General features: G+C 46.7%; 2 protein-coding genes across 2 annotated transcripts in view; one reads left to right on the forward strand and one right to left on the reverse strand.

The window, feature by feature from the left end:
- IPPK (inositol-pentakisphosphate 2-kinase) overlaps nt 1-19794 on the forward strand; it is a 311737-nt gene that overhangs the window by 101803 nt on the left and 190140 nt on the right. The window lies entirely within an intron of this gene.
- Nucleotides 11786-18516, reverse strand: LOC147692738 (uncharacterized). The gene has a single exon (XM_086938931.1). It carries the CDS (start codon nt 15744-15746, stop codon nt 14016-14018), a length of 1731 nt encoding a protein of 576 aa, XP_086795057.1. The 5' UTR covers nt 15747-18516; the 3' UTR covers nt 11786-14015.

Below are 19794 nucleotides of genomic sequence, written 5' to 3' on the forward strand. Positions count from 1 at the left end.
ACTCGACACCACTGCATTCCACGCCATGACACTCGACACTCCTCCTCACTATGCCATTCCACTGTACCCTACTGTATACCACGCTACCCCACACAATGCCACTCAACTGCACTCTATGCCACTTCAGTTCACGCAAGCCACACTATGCCAATCTACTCAGACTCTGCATGCCAAGCAACTCCACCCACACTGCGCAACCTCTCACTACACCACAGAGCTCCATTCCACCCCACTCTACTCTCTGCTATCACTGGCTTCATCAGCTTGGCGAAACACCACGGCGCAAAAGAAAGCCCGAAGGACTGAATATTCCAACCACCTGCCTCTCTAACGGATTTGAAGAAATTGCTGGTAGGAGGGAAGATTGGAATGGTTATATACGCATCCTTGAGGTCTAGCCGGAACATCCAATCCCCTTCCGCAACAGATCCGCTAAAAGATGGATACACTTCATCTTGAAATGCTTGTACATGATGAAATGTTTGAAATCTCTCAAATTTAGAATCAACCTGTGTCCACCTCGCCTTTTCCGAACCTGGATGGCGTTGCTGCAGAAACAACTGGCGCTGTTGTCTCAATATGCCACTGCCCGCTTCTGCAGCTGGTCCCCAATTTCTGCATCTATAAAAACGCACTCATGTAGGGAAAAATGTTACTGCTGAGGGAATGACACTTGCTGAGGAATCTGATAGAACTCTAAGTGAAAATCCAGACAAGTCTGCAGGACCCTTGTATCTTGTGTAAGCGTCCTTCAATTGTGGAGAAAGAATGGAACATGACCCCCCCAACGAAATTACTGAGGTGTCAAGAGGTCATACTTGCAGAACTTTGGGTTTAGAATCCCGCTCTGTTACCGCCTCTGTTGAAGTGTTGCTGGGAGAATCGTTGTCTGGTGGAGTAAAATGCCTCCCCTAGTAGAGTCTTGTCACTCTCCTCTACCACAACTGTATCCACCTCTGGAAGGGCCTTGATAATAGTAATGGCCTGGCGAGTGGCCCCTGCCTAGCCCACCCCTATTTAAAAAGCAAGCTTGAAAAAACTCTTTTGATATTGGATTGGGTCTTATCCAAAGAAGTAAAGGTACCTACATACTTGGAAACATCCTTGACCAGCTTATCTCCAAATAGGTGACCCTCAGATCTGCCTCAGCGAAGTGAGTTCAGTTAAGTCCACTCACATAAGGAGGGATTTGCGCCTTTCCATCGACACAGCACAATTAGCGTTCCCCAATAAGCACATAACCCGTTGAGTCCAGTCAGTGAATATATCGGGGTCAACATCGGAGTCAGTTTCCTTGGCCACGAAGGCCATCTCCAAAATCTTTGTCAGGGACTCAGCTAAATCTAGCAGCTTGTCTTGACAACCACACCAGGCGCAATGCCCTTCTTTGGATCTTTAGCAAACTGCTTTAGGAAAGTCAACATGCTAGGATTGATTTTCGGGGTCTTTTCGCAACCTTGTCTGGAATATCTGGCCTGGGGCATTCTGCTTGAAAACTGTTGTGGACCTCCTTATCAAGTCCTATTTGAAGATTCTCGTGGAGGTTCTCGGACACCTCTGGTGGTAGGAGCCCAATCGGACAAAAGTGAGTGGACAATGTCTTGAGGGTTAAAGGTAAAGGAATTTCGAGGGAGTTCAAGCTGAAACTTGTAGCCTGGCTGCATGAGTCTTCTTCGCCGAATTAGTTGAGTTGATAGTTGTAGTATATGTATTGGTATCTTTACCACCCTTGCGCTTGGATTGTGCACCTGTGGAAGTTGACGGAGCTGTGTACCCATAATCACCCAGAAGGCCCTGAGTGAGGTTAGCCAGATCGTCAGCAGGAGGCCATTCAAAAGACTTGGCTCACAGTTTATGGGTTGCATTTGGAGAACCAGGTATAGGGCTCGGTGTCACAGGGTTTTGAAAACCATGACGCCTAGCAAAACTCTCCAATTGAGCCGTAATAGGTATGAGGGCGGCAGCCAGAGCCTGGTTTACTGTAATGGGAGCAGCAGTCTCAATTGCCCTGTTGACTGACTGCGGGACAGAGGCATCAGAGCTCAACCAAATTATCTTCCCAGTAGGGCCCCTTTGGTTGTTCTTAGTAATAATTATACTCTTCCTCCTCAAAGGGGGCCCAATCGTCCATTCTAAAAAAATACTAGTATTTAACACGGTGTCAAGTCTATCCCAAAAGGACCGATCAAGGGGGAGCAAAACCCAAGTGCACCAGGGAGAAAGTCACTGGCTCCTTTGCAGAGCTGTACTCCAGTTATTACAGTCCCAGGGGAGACAAGGGGTCCAGAACCAAAGGATTCCAAGAGTGTGCATAGAGCTCAGCGGGCAGCTCTGATTATTTCAGCCAGAGCCGGCGTCAACTCCACGCTGCAAATCTAATTAGCAATGTGGAGCTCTGTGTTCAAATAATGCAGATCTAGGAGGCTAAAAATAGAAAGAGAACAGCGCTTAGCCCAAAAACGCCCAAGAGATAGCCCAATCGTGCTACACGTTTCCCCAGGCTCAAGTGCAAGGGGCCCTATTAGGGAAGGCATCAGCTCAATGGCGCATTGAGCTGCAATATGGTCTGCTTCAGTAGCGCGACCACAGCGAACAATACTGGATCCTGAATGCTGGATATTGCAGAACAAAACTTGTTGTCCAGCGCGACCAGGGGAATTCAAACGGAATCCCGAATGCAGTATATTACTTAACGAGGATCGTTGTCCCGTAACGAGTGGGGCGCCGTCAAGGATCCAGGACATACCATAACATTATTGATTAAACATTTCAACAGTACACATAAATCAATGTTGTATAAGCATAAATAATGAGTCATTTATCTTGTCTGCGAGCAGCAAAGAAAGAGGCTCCTAAAATGGCGATGCCTATGATTATATGGTCTGCTCAACCATGATTGGTGGTTGTGAGCAGGATACCGTGGAAAATGTATATTTTGTTATGGTAACACGTTTTTCATTGGCTGCTGTATTTTTGCAGTAAAAGAAAGAGAAGCAATTATCAGAGCCTCTGGTCCTGAAATAGAATTTGGTTTTATGGGTTTTTAACCAGAAATGCGGCTGATGCCAGCAGATTGGTGGTGATTTGACAACATGTTTTTGGGTACATTGTGCAGCGATACTTAACAAAGTTACTGAAAACTGTGCAGTGATTTTTCGTGCAGGGCTTGGGGCATCTAGTGTTGCTAAACCTTTTGCCTAACACCTGCTGCTCTTTGCCAAACAGCGGTGTCAGTGCCACTGCTTAATTTGAAAAGAAAAAAATAAGTGCCATGGCCCTCGTCAAGAGGCCACTGCAGGTTGCACCACTCATTCCTACTGTACTTGCAAAACTACTAACCATCATACTGCTACAAGTGTGACAATTCAGACTGTTTGAGGCCGCCAAAGGATTAAGAATGGCATGGGAGGCAGGTATTAGTTGTTTATAATGTATATTGAATTATCAAACAACTGTTTTTGTGCTCATAAGTGTAGGCTCAGGCAATTAAGTGCCTCATGATAGATGGGGGTACCAAATATTACACAACCCCAGCAATAAAGTGCTGGTGCCGAGCACCAGAAACCACTGGCTCACATTAAGCACTGGTCAAGGGACAGGCCAGTGACCAATGATACTCCTAAAGGTGGTCTAATTCTGGCACAGTGGAAGTGAGCCCCTCTCCTATATGCCTCACAGTTATGGTCTAGTGTTACAAGGCCCACTAGAGAGGGGGCGCAGTAACACTCAGGGGACAAAAGCCCCCTTTCTTGGGGCTCGCGGCTATTACCCAACTCGATCAGACCTAGAAATGGGGGCACACCAGCCATGGTTTAGCCCTGGGAGCCCTAGGGGAGGGGGCGCCACGTCACCTGGGCCTTACAGCCACTGTCTATTGCTGGAAGGACCATGAGAGCAGTTCCCCATTCCCGTGGACCTCAAGCTCTACGACCACGGGTTTAGAGGCAGGGACCCTAACCAGCTCTCCCACAGTTGGGCTGTACATGGCAAGGAAATAGATGTGAATCCCAGGGGAGCGTGGGATTCCTCCTCTGGTCTAGGAGCTATGACCTAGCTCTGTGAGGCCCAACAGAGCAAGAAAGAGAGAATCAATTTGTGTCTCACTGCCACACATGGTGTTGTAGCAATTTTCAGAGTGCCAAAATCACTGAAGTGTTTGGTATTGTGAAATCATCCAAATATCACAAAGAACAAGTGTAACAAATGAGACATTGCCATTCAGCAGGAGAGTGGTGAGGGTGTATGTTGCTGGTAGTGCACTTTGAAGCACACTGTTACAAATATATTACTAAAGCTCGGTGTTTTAGTGCATTGTCATTTAAAGAAATGGCAACCACATTTCTACTCACACATAGTTTTACTGATAAAATACTATAGTGTGCAAACGACAGTGTGTGGAAATTGGGTTTCAGCGAATATAATCATTTGCACCTCACACAAGTGTCTTGATTTGTTTTAATGTTTAAATCTTTTGTCCACCACACTTCAGAATTATAAAGAAAATTTCTTAATTTGTGCTTATCTAATTGCTGATACATTTTGAAATATTGTTACAGTCCATTAACAGGTATTTAAATTAGTCAAGAAATGACAAGTTAAGCCTTTCTTTTCACACTCCAGCAAGTTTGTTATAGTTCACATTAAAAAATCATTTAATTTTACAGTCAACGAAAAAAAAGGAAACACCAATTTAATTGTTAAAAGAAAAAGCAGTAATTTGTCAGAAAACATTGCCTGACATTTGACCTCTGTCTTTGAATCCACAGCAAATACGACAAGATAAAAACAAAATTTAAAGGGGTCTTTTTTGTTTATTCACGTTCTGAACTCCAGCATGGTTATTTTAGGGGTGCTGCACCTCCCGCACCCCTTCTAGCAGCGAATATAGAGACCATAATAGTGAGGTAAGTGTGTGAACCTGGGCAGCCGCCCTCTCTTCCTATCATGGACACTGGTCAAAGATCACACTCTCCAATAGTCCTGGCCGGAATCTGCAGACACACACACACGGGTGGTGGGGGCATTGGCTTGTAAAATATACTTAACCTAAGCGTCTCAGACATGGATATACATGGAGTTTTTCCAAATTTGCCTTTTATTTCCTTCCTTGCTATTGTTCATCCCTATTATCCATTATTTGTTTTTTATGCTCCTGATTTCCTTCTCTGTACATTGTCCTTACATCTACTCTTACAAGTAACTTTTCATTATGTTTTCTTATCTTCCTGCCGGTCATTTCCCAGCACTCAAGCACCTCTTTCTAGCACTCTAGTCCCATCCCCTGTGCAGTATGTGGATGGATAGGGACATGATTGGACCTCATTAACATTTGATTGCAGCACATACATGGTTAATGCTGAGCCTTTCATACCTTCCTGCTGCTGTATTCTTCAGAGCAATGATGAATATCGACTGAATGAAGATTTTCTACATAAGACATTACATATGTATTTAGGCTCAGTGCTCTCTTAGCCAAGAGTCTGGGTCACACAGTTCTGTTCTTTGTCTTGGGATATCAAAAAATGACTGGTCTAATAACTTTGGTATTGGTGTCTTTTCTGGGGCTTGTTCCCGGTCTACCTGGTCATATGGGAGATGTCTGCTAAAGAATTAATATGCATACTAAAAGCTTTTAGGGCCTTTGGTAACCGCAAATGCTGCTATTACACAAACCAGCCCCTGATGAGGTAGTAATTAAACAGTATGACTTGCAAGATGCCTTTGGCGTTTGCCTGTGCTGTTCCCACCTTTAATAACGTTTATTTTACATTTTTAGGCCATGTCTTGGGTATTTTGTGTTTATTTGAATGCCAGCACGAGGCCCACTAACCATATATTTATTCAACACATGTGAGCCATTGTTTATTTAAAAGCCGTGAAGTGTGTTTTTGCAAGATTTGTGTGAGAATTGCCTAAGACACTAGATCTGGCCTACATTCACTGTTCTAGTGCACCTTCCATCGTGGGGCAAAGAACAGGCTCTGCTTAGCTTGTTTACCTTAAATATAGTTCCAGATATGTGGAGCCAGCACCGTGAAAGCTCTGGCATTTTATTTGGATTTTTTAAAACAAGGCTGCAAAAGAAGAGAGGCAGAAGACCGGATGCAAAGAGCTGGTTGATATTTGCATATTTTACATTTCAAAATATGCAAAGTGCTGCTTGATATTTACATATTTTACATTTCAAAATACCATGAGCTGAACCATAGTCTCAGTATTTTAAAAGAGATTATGCTTTGAACCGGAAGCCATGAAGCTGAAGCAGAAGAATTTGGCTGATGTTCCCCGTGTAGGAGGAGCTCAGATCCCAGCCCTCCTATACGCGGACGACGCCGTCCTGATAGCACGAACAGGGATTAGCCTACAGATTCTTCTGGACCGTTTTGGTTCCTTTATGGAGAACCTAGACTTGAAAATCAACGTCTCCAAGTCCCACACTATGATTATTGGTCGTAAAGTAAATATGTTGCAGAACAAAACTTTTATTTGCAAAGGGGAGATTCTCTCTAGGGTTCCAGTCTTTCCCTACCTGGGAGTCCTTTTTGATCAAAGAGGGTCCTGGGTCCCCCAGATCAAAGCAAAAAGTCTTAGCTTAGCACGATCCTCATCAGCCCTGCTGGCCTTTACAAAAAGACTGGGAGCCAAACCAATGGAGGCGGTGATTAAAATATACAACAGTAAGTGCGTTCCAATCGCTATGTACGGATCTGCGATTTGGGGTTATGCAGAGGCGGCAAAAATACAGAGGGTAGAAAATGGTATCATTAGGAACATTTTATCTGTCCCCGATTCCACACCCACTTTCTCTATCCATGAGGAAATAGGTTTACCATATATCTCTGATAAACTAAAATTAGCCCCCCTCCTTTTCTGGGCCAAAACATGGTTGAACCCCGAGCTGACGCTAAACCATGCCATTCTTAAGGACGTCATTGCAAGGGATAACGCCATGAGAATTCCCTGGCTAAAATATATTAAATCTACATTACTAATGCTGGGGAGACCGGAACTTTTTAATGACCCATCAAGCATCAGGAGGGAAGATGTCAGATTGATTAAGCAGATGTTTCTGGAGAGGGTTCGTATGGATAGAGAAGAAATGGAATTGAGGAAATCCATGGTGAGGGCACATATTGTTTTAACAACTTCGCCCACCATGGAACCCTATTTAAAAATTGTGACTAATCCTCTTCATAGACTCCTACTAACTAAATTCAGGATGAACCTAATCCATTACTCTCTAGGAAATTTTCCGGTGTGGTCAAAACCTGATGATGGTCCGCCATGCGGATGTGATCAATTTTCAGTTCAAGATACCCTTCATTTTATATTCTTTTGTGACTTTTATAGTAGTGAAAGGAAGAAATATTTATTCCCTGTTTTGAAAGCGGCGGGCTTTACTCAAATAAGGCCAGCCTTAATCTTCCTCCAAATGTTAGCAGATACCTACACCATGTTTAGTGTTGCTTGCTATTTAACTGCTGCATTTAGATCTAGGAAAAAAAGACTACCCCAGATAGACCTGTTTTAACTCAAATTTGTTCTTAAAGGAAAATTTTTAATACTTGTAAATAGATTTGTACTTTTGTGTAACAATCTGATGAAATGTAATCATTAAGCAGAAAACTTTTTGTAATGAGATCGAGTGATGTATTTAAAAAAAAAAAAAATTGTATTTGTATTTGTGTTTGCTTTATGTCTTTTATGATTTTAACAAAAATCGAATAAAGAGTATTTTGACTGACTGACAGAAGAATTTCTACACTCTTGATGTGTGAGCTTTCAGAAAGTATAGTTTCTTCCCGCTGTCGGTGTAGTAGGATGACATTTAGATGGTACCTATTGTCCTGCACAGAGGCCCTTCTCATAGTTAAGCTGTGTAAAAGCCTACATAGTAATGTGCAATGAACAGTGAGCTGAATCCTTATAAGGTGACTGGAAGTAGGTTTAGAGAGTACAGGAACTTTGTCAATGGTCAAAAAGCCATACTAAGTAGCTCACGAAAGGGCATAGGTCCTAGCAGGAGCATCCATCATAGAAAAGTGCTTAGAGATAGATGATGCACTGTGCCAGAGGGCAGTAAAGGCGTAAAAGTTCCAGCGTTGAAAATTTTCTGTTGAAAATCAGCTATTCCCATTGGTGGTATGTTCTTGGTTATATTCGGTTTTAACTGAATGTGTGTGTGTGTGTGTGTGTATGTATATATATATATATATATATATATATATATATATATATATATATATATAAACACCAACTCTAGTTTTCCGTTTCCCCTGGATACCAACACAAGGACTCTGGTCTTAATTTATAAAAGATTCCCTTTTATTGTTATTTCGATGTCTTGTGATATATGTTCTTCCACTTCTGCATGATTCAGGCCAAAAATGGACGCACTCACAGGTTGATGTTTTTCACAATTCTTTAATGTGCGGACCCCCGCACCAACAAACTCGTTTCGGCGTAGAAACCTTTCTCGATGTCGGTGACCAAACGCAATTACCGTGTTTTAATGCAAACCCATAAGGTGTCATGAGATCCACATGAGTATCAAAGACGGTATCAAAGACTGTTTCTTGGCCTTACTCCATTTCCCAGGAATCATGGCGGCCATCTATTAAAATGCAGTAAACTTATAAAATAATAACAAACATTTTTACAAAACAATCATATTTTATGAATATGTACAATCCAAAGGTTATTCACCTATTGTGCATAGTCATTTCTATGTAAAATACATGTGGAAAAGGTATCTTTAAAATTCTAAAGAATCATATTTATGGGGCATTGCTACTTAGAGGACACCAATAGTGGTGTATTTATAAACGTGTTCAATCACATGACCTCAAATGACATAGAGCAAATACCCAATAGATCAAATTACGCCCTCAGTGGGCATTTGATGCTATCTTTCAATATATCTCATCTCGCTGTTAAGACATATCTTAATTTATGCATGAAAAAATCATATTGGCTTAAAAATATTCACTTCATAGTAACGCCCTGAATGGGCTTTTTCAATCATGTCGCAATAATATAGAGCGTGACAGTTAATTTCATCAGGCCCTCATATCATATCTTGCCTAGGCATCATTCTAATATAATTCAATATAACTAACGCTAATTGTTCATTTCTAAAGTTAGCTGTATAGCATGTCATTCCAAGACTAAAGTATGGTGCCTAATTTTAATAACTAAGAATGTTTGTTAGAAAGAAGGGAAAGGGGATATTATGGTTGCTATTGTTCTAATATGCAGGGTGCAAATGTAAGGAGTCCCTAAACTATATACTTAGACTCCAGGATGTGTAGTTTTTTGATCCTTTCTCCCCCTTTCGTCTTTGTGTACTTGGTCCAAGCAAAAGAAACTCAAAAAGTCCCTATTGCTCAGAGATATGGGGTCCCCAGGGCATAATGAGGCTCCGGCAGTGGGTCCACGCAACCCCCTCCCCTTTAAAATATATATATGACCCTGGGGTCTACAGGGCTACAATATTGTTTGAGGAGGGGGGGTTAAGTGGCTCCTCTCACCTTTAAAAAAAATAATAATAATCATAATAATAATAAACAGGCTCTTGGGGCATGGGGTTCCCAGTGCCAGGCCCTGAGGCCAACCCCTTCCCCCGCTGTACATAGCTGAAGGACGTGTGAAGTGTAGTGTTGGCCAACCCTTGTGGCCGAACCCCTACTAACCCTACCATTGGCCATGTGCAGCGTGGGGTTGAATGCATGGGGGGTTTGGTCACACACCAGGCCAGTGGCTGTGCGCGGTGGGGTGTTACAGTTGCAGATGGTAATTAAATATTACTTAACGTTTACAAAAAAAAAAAAAAATAGAAATTCACTGATAAAAAACAAAGGTTGAAGTAACTTTATAGTTGGGTGAAACGTTCAATACGAACGTAAATAATGATGTCATTTGAAATATCATCAGTGATGTCATAAATTATGTCAGGGAACATGTCATGTGTGATGTGATATGTGAGGTCATAAGCAGTGTATGGCAGGGGCACAAGTGTGAGTTAGGTCTGCTAACTATGTCTGGTGAATTTCTGTAGTTTTTTTTTATTGTTAAAAATGTTAAAGTTTTCAATTACCTATTCACCTAACTATAGGGTTACATTAACTTTTGGTTTTTCAGTGAAAAAAATTATGTCTAGCTCAAACGTTACAAAAGTTACTAAAAATGCAACAACACATGTTGCCGCGCAATGGAAGGTCCTTTGCCCAGCTGAACTGGTCAACTTTTTGTTGCTTATTGCTATAGTTGGATCTTAAACTGGTACTAGTGGTGTGCAACCAAAGTCCAGAGAGTATTACCAAGTTTAACAAGCATTGGTAAATGCATTGTTTCACCAATGTGATTAATAATAAGCTGTTTTTGTTATAAGTTGTAGCTTGGTGAGCAGGTGTGCAATATAAGTTACTGAAACTCCGTGAAAGGGTTCAATGGGCATGGTCAGCGACTGGCTGCCGCCCCCCCCCATCTGACCACACCAACACCTGACACATGAACATGAGACCTGGTTATCTTTGGAAGGCGGGAGGTCGCAGGACCTCCCGGACGTATTTATTAAGATATGAAATTAAAAAGGTTTTTAATTGCATGATCAACAATTTATACAAAAATCAGCAGGACATTAGATACAATATTGTCAACAAGTTTGAGAGGCTAACCTTAACAGAAACTCTAATACAGATTGTTTCCTAACCGAAGCTAACATCCTCATCTTGATTTTTGTATACTACATTTCTGGCCATATGGCAAGGTCGCTAACCGGTGTCAGGTCCTACTAGCTGCGCCTTACCTAGAGATGTGCGCATGCGCAGCCGGTCCTGGTAATTACCCGGTCTACGCCGTGAACTCCATTTACCCACTAAAGGAGGGCCCTTACTCTGCGCCATCCGGTGACGTCATAAGTATGCGCGCGCGGGGTGGCTACCAGCCTACGGAAAGCGTGACTACTCCAACCCACGCCCCTTTGAAGCACCAGTTACCTTGCCCCTGGAGTTCTTGGAGTGGCCAATGGCCCCTCCCCCTGGACGGGAACCTCCCATGGATGATGCCCGCCCCCTCAGACCTTAAAATAGCTGCTCACCGGTCATGACCTTACCGCATGCCCCAAACCTAATAAATACGACGACCTAGGAGAAAAATTCTAATGACAACTACTCTAGCTAACACATCAAAACATCAATTTAAAGCTACAAAGGGAAAAAAGTCCTAAGCACAATTGCAATATCATAACATGTTTCATCACAGTTCACTAAAAAGGGGAAAAAATTCCTAAAGAAAGCATCACCAGCATAATATACAAACCAGACACAGATCACTTATGCATATCAAGGATCTCAACAAGCACCTACAGATTACGCTTAAACTAGACTAAGACGACATCAATCATTTAGTTTCAGGGATGGTGGGTGGGAAAAACAAGAAGCCCCGAGCGCGGGGCACAACACGCTGTGGAGGAGCGTCCAGGGAGAAGAGGGTCTCCTGGGCGCTCCCCGCTTCTTTATCCCCAAGGGGCTGGGTGGGGGTGGCTACGCCCCCACCCAGCCCCTCCCGGCACGCCCGCCCCTGACCCGGACATCCTACCATGGTATCCGGGTCAGGGAGGGCACCAACCAATCGGTGGTGGGGCGCGCCCAGGAGGGCACGCCCCACCACCGAGGGGCACAAAGGGAGGGGGCGATCGCCGCGCCGCCATGCGGGCGGGGGGGCCAAGAGCCCCCCCTTTTCACATGGTCAGCGACTGGCTGCCGCCCCCCCCCCATCTGACCACACCAACACCTGACACATGAACATGAGACCTGGTTATCTTTGGAAGGCGGGAGGTCGCAGGACCTCCCGGCCGTATTTATTAAGATATGAAATTAAAAAGGTTTTTAATTGCATGATCAACAATTTATACAAAAATCAGCTGGACATTAGATACAATATTGTAAACAAGTTTGAGAGGCTAACCTTAACAGAAACTCTAATACAGATTGTTTCCTAACCGAAGCTAACATCCTCATCTTGATTTTTTGTATACTACATTTCTGGCCATATGGCAAGGTCGCTAACCGGTGTCGGGTCCTACTAGCTGCGCCTTACCTAGAGATGTGCGCATGCGCAGCCGGTCCTGGTAATTACCCGGTCTACGCCGTGAACTCCATTTACCCACTAAAGGAGGGCCCTTACTCTGCGCCATCCGGTGACGTCATAAGTATGCGCGCGCGGGGTGGCTACCAGCCTAAGGAAAGCGTGACTACTCCAACCCGCGCCCCTTTGAAGCACCAGTTACCTTGCCCCTGGAGTTCTTGGAGTGGCCAATGGCCCCTCCCCCTGGACGGGAACCTCCCATGGATGATGCCCGCCCCCTCAGACCTTAAAATAGCTGCTCACCGGTCATGACCTTACCGCCACAGGCCAGCATTGTTAACCGACGATCTGGCCTCCCCCTACCTAGACCCAAATCAGCAATCTTGTTTAGCAAAACCCTCTAACCAGGCCCAGAGATTGTTAGACCACAAAACATTCCCCGCCTCAGTCAAGTGTACTCCGTCCCCTAGGTAATACTGTTCGCCCCAGATACACCCATGTGGAATCGTCTGCAACCGGGGGGCCCGAAAAAGTTTGTCCAATTGCGTGTTGATCCTCTTTACCGAGTGATTCAACGCCCTAACCGAGTCCCCCCCTCGCCACTGCCACCGAGGGATAAGTTGCGACCATACTACCGTGCAACCCGGGCAAGTCCTGGCCACCCACCCCGCAGTGGAGATGATCTCCTCAATAAGGATGCGTCTCCCCAATTTGGCCAAATCATTCTCCCCCAGGTGAAGTATCACCACTGACGGGGGGCGGGCTGTTGAGCTAAGAGTCCCTGGAAGAAGTCCCTGAACTGGGTGAGACATAGACCCCCTCTCCCGAAGAATGAAATGTCAAATCCCTTTTGCGCGGCCCTTTTTCTACGGTCTCCTGAAAGAAAAACACATTCAGCACGCCTCACATACGAGTGACCCACGATCCAAACCATTTTCTTGTGTTGATCCCGATGCTTGTTCCGTGATGGCGTAGATCGTTGATGCCCGGTGGAGAGTTCCTCCCCTGCGTCACAGGTTTGAGAAACTGCAAAAAACCAAAAACAAACCGGGTGTGAGCACCATCCTGTCACAACATGTCAATTCGCACATATCGTTTATAACATTCAGAGGACCATCTCCCAATTTCCTTCACATTTTTAACCGGGAGGCCCCTTGCCACTGCCTCAGTTGCTGCCCCAATCCTAAATGAGTGAGTGCCAAATTCCTTGGGGTCCAGACCTGCCTGTCTGATCGTCAGCTCCAAGACCCTTCTAAACTGGTACCTGGTCAAGGGCATACCGTCGGCGTGACACAACAGTGCACCTCCCGCCATGCCCCCTCGCTGTTTATGGAAGATTTCCACATGAGCAACCGGGCAGCAAGGATTGGCACGGGCTCGGTGGAGCACTATGGTGTGACCCCGTGACTCCTGGTTGGTTTTGGATTTCTGAATTGTCACCCACATGGTATTCTCCCTGATCTTTACACAGGCCCCTTGTAGGCCGCCCTGCTGATCATGTTTGGACGCTGCTACCAACTCACCAATTCTCAGAGCCCCATAGAAAGCCAGGGAAAATGCAGCTTTGAACAGAAGTACCTCCCACTCCGAGCTACAGACATTGTGCAGTGCCACCAATAAAGATGTCAGCCGTGCTAGCCCAATGGGCCTTCTTTTATCAGCAGGGTGACCCTGTAAACGGCGCCAACCCCTCAAGGCCTTGCGCACCATAAAGGTGTTAGTGGGGTCTCGCATGCCCTTAGCCTGCGCAAAGAAGGAGACCGCCGCCCTATGCCTGCTCGCAGCCGCTACGGAGCGACCCTCCCTGTGCATCCCTTCTAAGTAGGCCGCAAAGCTGTCCTCCTGTGCCCACCTAACCTCCCATTCCTGCCCCAAGAAAGTACGGTAAGACAAAAACGCCCCTTCGTAAGCTGTCTTGGTCCTGGGGGCTAAGCTAGCAACCACGAGGTCCTGTAATCTGGGGCACCAATCTGCCAAAGTACTGCCGGGAAGTGAGCCGGAGAGGGGTCTGCTGCAGGAAGATGTTCCCTGAAAACCTGCATTTTAAAGCGAGAGAGGGAGTCAGCTGCATTATTGAGAATGCCAGGGACATGCTTGGCTTTGAAGACCACATTCATTTTCAAGCATTGCAACACAATCTCCTTTATCAGGCGCAGTATGAAAGGACAGCGCGCCCCCTGTTGGTTTATGCACTCCACCACGGTCATGTTATCTGACCAGAACACCACTGATTGATTACATAGGTGTTCGGGCCAGACCTTCAATGCCACCCAGATTGGGAAGAGTTCAAGGAAGCCAATATTGGTGGTCAAACCCCATGCTCTCCATTCTTCCGGCCATCGTTGGGCGACCCACTTGTTCCCCAGGATGGCGCCAAAGCCCACACTACCAGCCGCGTCTGTCCATAAACCCAACTCTGCTGATGTGGTGGGAGGACCGGGCCACACTACCCTGCCATTGAAATCCTCCAGGAACGCCATCCATATGAGCATATCCTGGCGAACCTCAGATGACAACCTCGTGCGGTGATGTTTCTCCCGTAGTCCCTTCATTGCCTGGGCAATGGAGCGTGAGAACGGGCGTGCCATAGGGATAACCCGCAGAGCGAAGTTCAGTTGCCCCACCACCTCCTGTAATTGTTGCAAGGAAACCTTGTGTTTGCGTAAGCATTGTCGCAGCGCTGCTCTAAACCTAGACACTTTGTCCTGGGGCAACCTGAAGCATCCTTCCACTGAGTCAATTTCGATACCGAGAAATTCCAAGCAGGTGGATGGCCCAAACATCTTCCCCGGCGCTAGCGGGACCCCAAAAGCCCGCATGAGCACGCAAAATTCCTGCAGTGCCCAGGCACACTCCTGAGAGCCCGCCGCACCTAAGAAGAGAAAATCATCCAGGTAATGCATGACCAGCTGGTGGCCCGTCGCCTGTCTCATGACCCATTCTAGAAAAGAGCTAAACGTCTCGAAATATGCACATGATATGGAACAGCCCATGGGCATGCATTTATCCATGTAAAACTTGTCTTCAAAAGTGAAACCTAGGAGATGATGATCAGCTGGGTGGACTGGGAGGAGACGGAAAGCAGATTCTATGTCTGACTTTGCCATCAGGGCCCCTGGCCCCAGGGCACGCAACAGGTCCACCGCATGGTCAAATGAGGCATATTTTACACTACAAATCCCTTCATCAATCGCATCATTCAAAGACGCTCCTCTGGGCGCCGACAGGTTGTGGATCAGTCTAAACTGGCCCTTCTCTTTTTTGGGAACTACTCCTAGTGGTGAACACACAAAATTGGGGACGGGCACCCTCACAAATGGGCCAGATATCCTGTCCAGAGACAGTTCTTTGGTAATTTTTGCCGCCACCACTGTAGGGTTGAGTTTCACTGACAATTGATTCTTGCAATGGGCGCTACCTGTGTACCCCCCTGCCGGGATCCTAAAGCCTTGGGAGAAACCTTCCTGAAGTAGTGTGGCTGCTGTGTGGTCCGGATATCTATTTAACCATAGGATCATTGCCAGAACATCTACAGGCGTGGGGGTACCCAACTTGTTTGTACTACACTGGCTTTCCTCTTCCCCTCTGACCATGGTTGCCCTGCTTGGACCTGCAAGATGCTTCTGGGTGTGAGGGGTGACCACAGGCCCCGCATGCATGTTTAAATCTACAGGTGCCCGGGGCCCTTGTGCAGGTGCGCCTATTAAAATCCCAGCACACCCCTTTCTTCTCTGACCCGCCGCCCCTATTCCTACCCGGGACCTCACCCGCTTGGGGTGGCCGAAAGGGCTGTTGAGGTCTGGCGGAAAAAACCTTGACTGCACTGGTGGACTGATGGGGGGGCGAGCTCTCTGAGAATTGCTGATGCCATGACATAGAGTCAACCTTGTGCCATGTCAGTGATGGATTAAATTCCAAGGCTTTCCTGAAATTGACATCATACCCTTTCCACGCATCCCCAGAGTACTGTTCACTCCACCCCACAATCCTGCTCTGATAGCACGCTAATGGCGCCTGCACATTGGGGGGTCGTTCAGCCTTGATAGCTGTGAACACTGCGAAAGCCCTGATCCAGTTAAGCAGAGTTTCTTCCACCCTAAATCTAGAACACTGTGCCCTCCATTCACTTGGATGCATCCACTCCTTTAGCGTCTTTGCATGCTCCATTTCCCTATTATCAAGCAGTAATGAATAAATGTACACATATTTATCAGCCCAAATCATCTCCTTCACAGTCTGTGACACATGTTGTGCTAAATTCTCACTCCTGGAGGGTATAGAACCATCTCACAAGAGAGGCAGCGCCACCTCCTTACCATTTCCAGGCACCTGGGCCGGCTGCCCACCATCTCCGTTCGGTTGGGCGGGACTGGAACCTGCGAGGGAAGAAGATGAGGGCACTGCAGTACTGTCAGCCACCGCTGCAGATTTAATCTTTTCCACCAATTTTGCCGCTTCTGCGGCATGATCTGACGAAGCCGGTAACACCCCCCCCTTCTGTAGCCACGGCATCAAGGCCGTTATCTGAGATACCAGTTCAGGGGGGATTGGGTCTAAATTACCTGCTGGGACTGCCGGCGCCACCGGGGGCATAACCGGCGGCAGAGGTGTAGGAGGCAAGGGCGCTGCCGGTGGCGGTAAAGCCGTAAGTGGGATGGGCGCCACGGGTGAAGGGGCAGGCCCGGCAGGGGGGAGCGCCGGCGGATTGACAGGGGCTGGCGCTGCAGGAATAGGAACAATTGGCGTAGGTGCCAGAGGCGCTGGAGCCGCAGGAACAGGTATAATAGGTACCGGAACTAACGGCTCTGGGGGGGGGGGCGCAGTGTACCTGGGCTTCTTGGCCCTAGACCTCTTAGGCGGGGTAACAAAATCCCCCCTTGGCAAGGGGGCCGTCCTCTGGCGAACAGGCCTACCCGATGGGCCAGGAGCCTCATCAAACCTCTCATTAAAGCGAGCCTCTAATTCATCAATTTTCCCCAATCGCTTGTTAATGTTGCTCATTTCAAGCATCATGGTCTGCATCATAACCTCCATCCTGGACCCTCCTTTACCACCCCTTGGCCCTGGCATGTTCAAAACCACCAAGGACTGCCTACACTCCTAATGATACAATTGTGCGTACTCGCGCTTTGTACCTTCACCAGATGGAGGATGTCCAGGGGGCTGTAAGCACCATGCAACGGCGGCCGCAACACCACCGGCTTATCCGGCTATGTCAGGGGTGAGTAAACCTAGTGTAGACCCACCCGGCGGCAACCAGGAGCGATGAAATGCTAGCCCCCCGTTCTCCTCTTACCGACCAGTCCTGCGTCCGCACCCGCGTCCTGCGTCCACCGCTTAGAGCTGATCAACTAAATTGCAGCTATGTTCTCCTTAAGCGCCTGTAATAGAGAATATGTCAATATCTGGGAGTATGAGGTAGAAGTAATCTTTATGTCTTACAATTTGAAAGTACACCCCAGATTTACTTTTACAAAGGCGGGGGCCCAATTTGTTGCAATAAATTAGAAGGAGGCCCAATTAAACACTCACTCTGGTTGCAAAGTTGGAATAAATTAGAGGCAAACACTCACTCTGACTGCAAGAACCCTTGTTTACTATTTACAAATTCGACCCCCAAAGTTGTAATAATTAAATTCGAATCATACACATGTATTCAAAATTAAACAATTAAAAATTAAATCAAATTAACAATCTTTCTTTTGAACTGTCGAATGATTTACACGAAATTCCAATTTAAACTAAAGGTCTCCCATCCAGGTCCTGCCCTGGTCGACCCTGCTTCGCTTCCCTCCGTGTAAGCTGCACCACCCAGCCCGAGCGTGGTGAAAGAAACAGAGTGCAAATTAATATACAAAAGCAGACGGTAACCCTTCAACCACAAAGTTAACGCCACTGACCAAATTGCATAAATTCCCCTAGGGTCTCCCCTCCAGGCCCTGCCCTGGTCGACCCTGCTTCGCTTCTTCTCTCCGTTAGAACTGAACCAATACAGCCCGATTAGCTATACGGGTTGTGGTGCTGGGCGCGCGAAAAGGAAAGAGATAATGAGGCGCTCTGAACACTGTATAAAGCCACCTTCCCGCGCTAACACTTGTCCCCCGATCAGAAAGACACAAAAGACTGTTGCACTGGTGGCGCGAAAAACACTTCCTGTATGCCGGCTCATTAATATGCACCGGCCAGCTGATCCCCGATGTGGCGCCCACCCTCGTAAAATACCTCAGGCTCCGGAGACTGCCTTGTGTAACCTGTGACCCGGTTCGCCGCTGCTCCCTCTACCGGTGACCTGTGCTCCTCCACAATTCTCCGATGGACGCGATTGCGATGCCGGCTAAGATTCCCTGCAACCTGGAAAATAAACAACACCGAGTTCCGCCGACCGCTGCTGCAACCTGGAAAATAAACAACACGATCAAAAAACAAGAAGCCCCGAGCACGGGGCACAACACGCGGTGGAGGAGCGTCCAGGGAGAAGAGGGTCTCCTGGGCGCTCCCTGCTTCTTTATCCCCAAGGGGCTGGGTGGGGGTGGCTACGCCCCCACCCAGCCCCTCCCGGCACGCCCGCCCCTGACCCGGACATCCTACCATGGTATCCGGGTCAGGGAGGGCACCAACCAATCGGTGGTGGGGAGCGCCCAGGAGGGCACGCCCCACCACCGAGGGGCACAAAGGGAGGGGGCGATCGCCGCGCCGCCATGCGGGCGGGGGGGCCAAGAGCCCCCCCTTTTCATTTTCGGGTGAAATGCACGCACATAAAAGGGACAGGATCACTGTAGTAACTTCAAAGACCGAACAAGGACAGTGAGGCATGACGTGCTCACTCACATTTCGCAAACCAGAAAGGACTGATCCACGAGAATCGAAAAAGGTGGGGGAAGGTGTTTATTGTGCACACTTTGTCGAAATAAACACACATACCAGCTGAAAAGCAGTGAGCGCTAAGCGCAGCAGCCTTTGTAAATGCAATTACAACATATGAAGTTCCCCCCAACCATACACCAAGCACTCACTTTCCCTATGGCACACGCCTGTTAAAGATTACCTGAGGAAGCTGTTCTCGAAGGTTCCACTGTATCCTCTTCTTGACCTCTGGTGTCGTGTACTTGCTCAAGAAAGGTTCATGAGTATCCATTCACCTTCTTTCTTCGCATTATAACGTAGTTAGACATGTTTTCGTGGCATTTTTTATTTAAACAAACGTCAGATTTGTCACATTTATTTCTTGTGATACATCAGCCAAAAATATCTTTTACGATTTTGGAGGAGGTGCATCGATAATTTAACCTCCCACTTTATCATAAATATCGCAAACTGCCAACTTAAGGAATGTTTGTACAATTTTGTAATGCTGTCTGAAAGCTAAATAATGTTATAATAATGCTCTGCAATAAAGTAAGACAACATCTTCTTTCCAGGCCTGTCGGATAAGAACGCTTCTTTTACTAGCAACCGTAAAGCTTCACAGAAAATATCCAGGGTTTCTTAGAATTCAAGACTAATTTAAGATGATGATCGAACGGAGTTTTGCTGAGAAACTTTCTCTGTCGGGGTGCAAATTAAACCCTCCCAATATCAGCTAAACAAATCCAGACCGGTGTAATATTTACAGTAAACCAGTAAGAATACTGCGGGTCCAAAATGTAATTTAATTTCAGTAATAGCGCTGCGGCGCCTGCGGGACAAACATTGCTGCGTCAGTGCATA

This window comes from Lissotriton vulgaris, chromosome 9 (genome assembly GCF_964263255.1).
Source record: "Lissotriton vulgaris chromosome 9, aLisVul1.2, whole genome shotgun sequence".
In the NCBI taxonomy this organism is placed as follows: Eukaryota; Metazoa; Chordata; class Amphibia; order Caudata; family Salamandridae; genus Lissotriton; species Lissotriton vulgaris.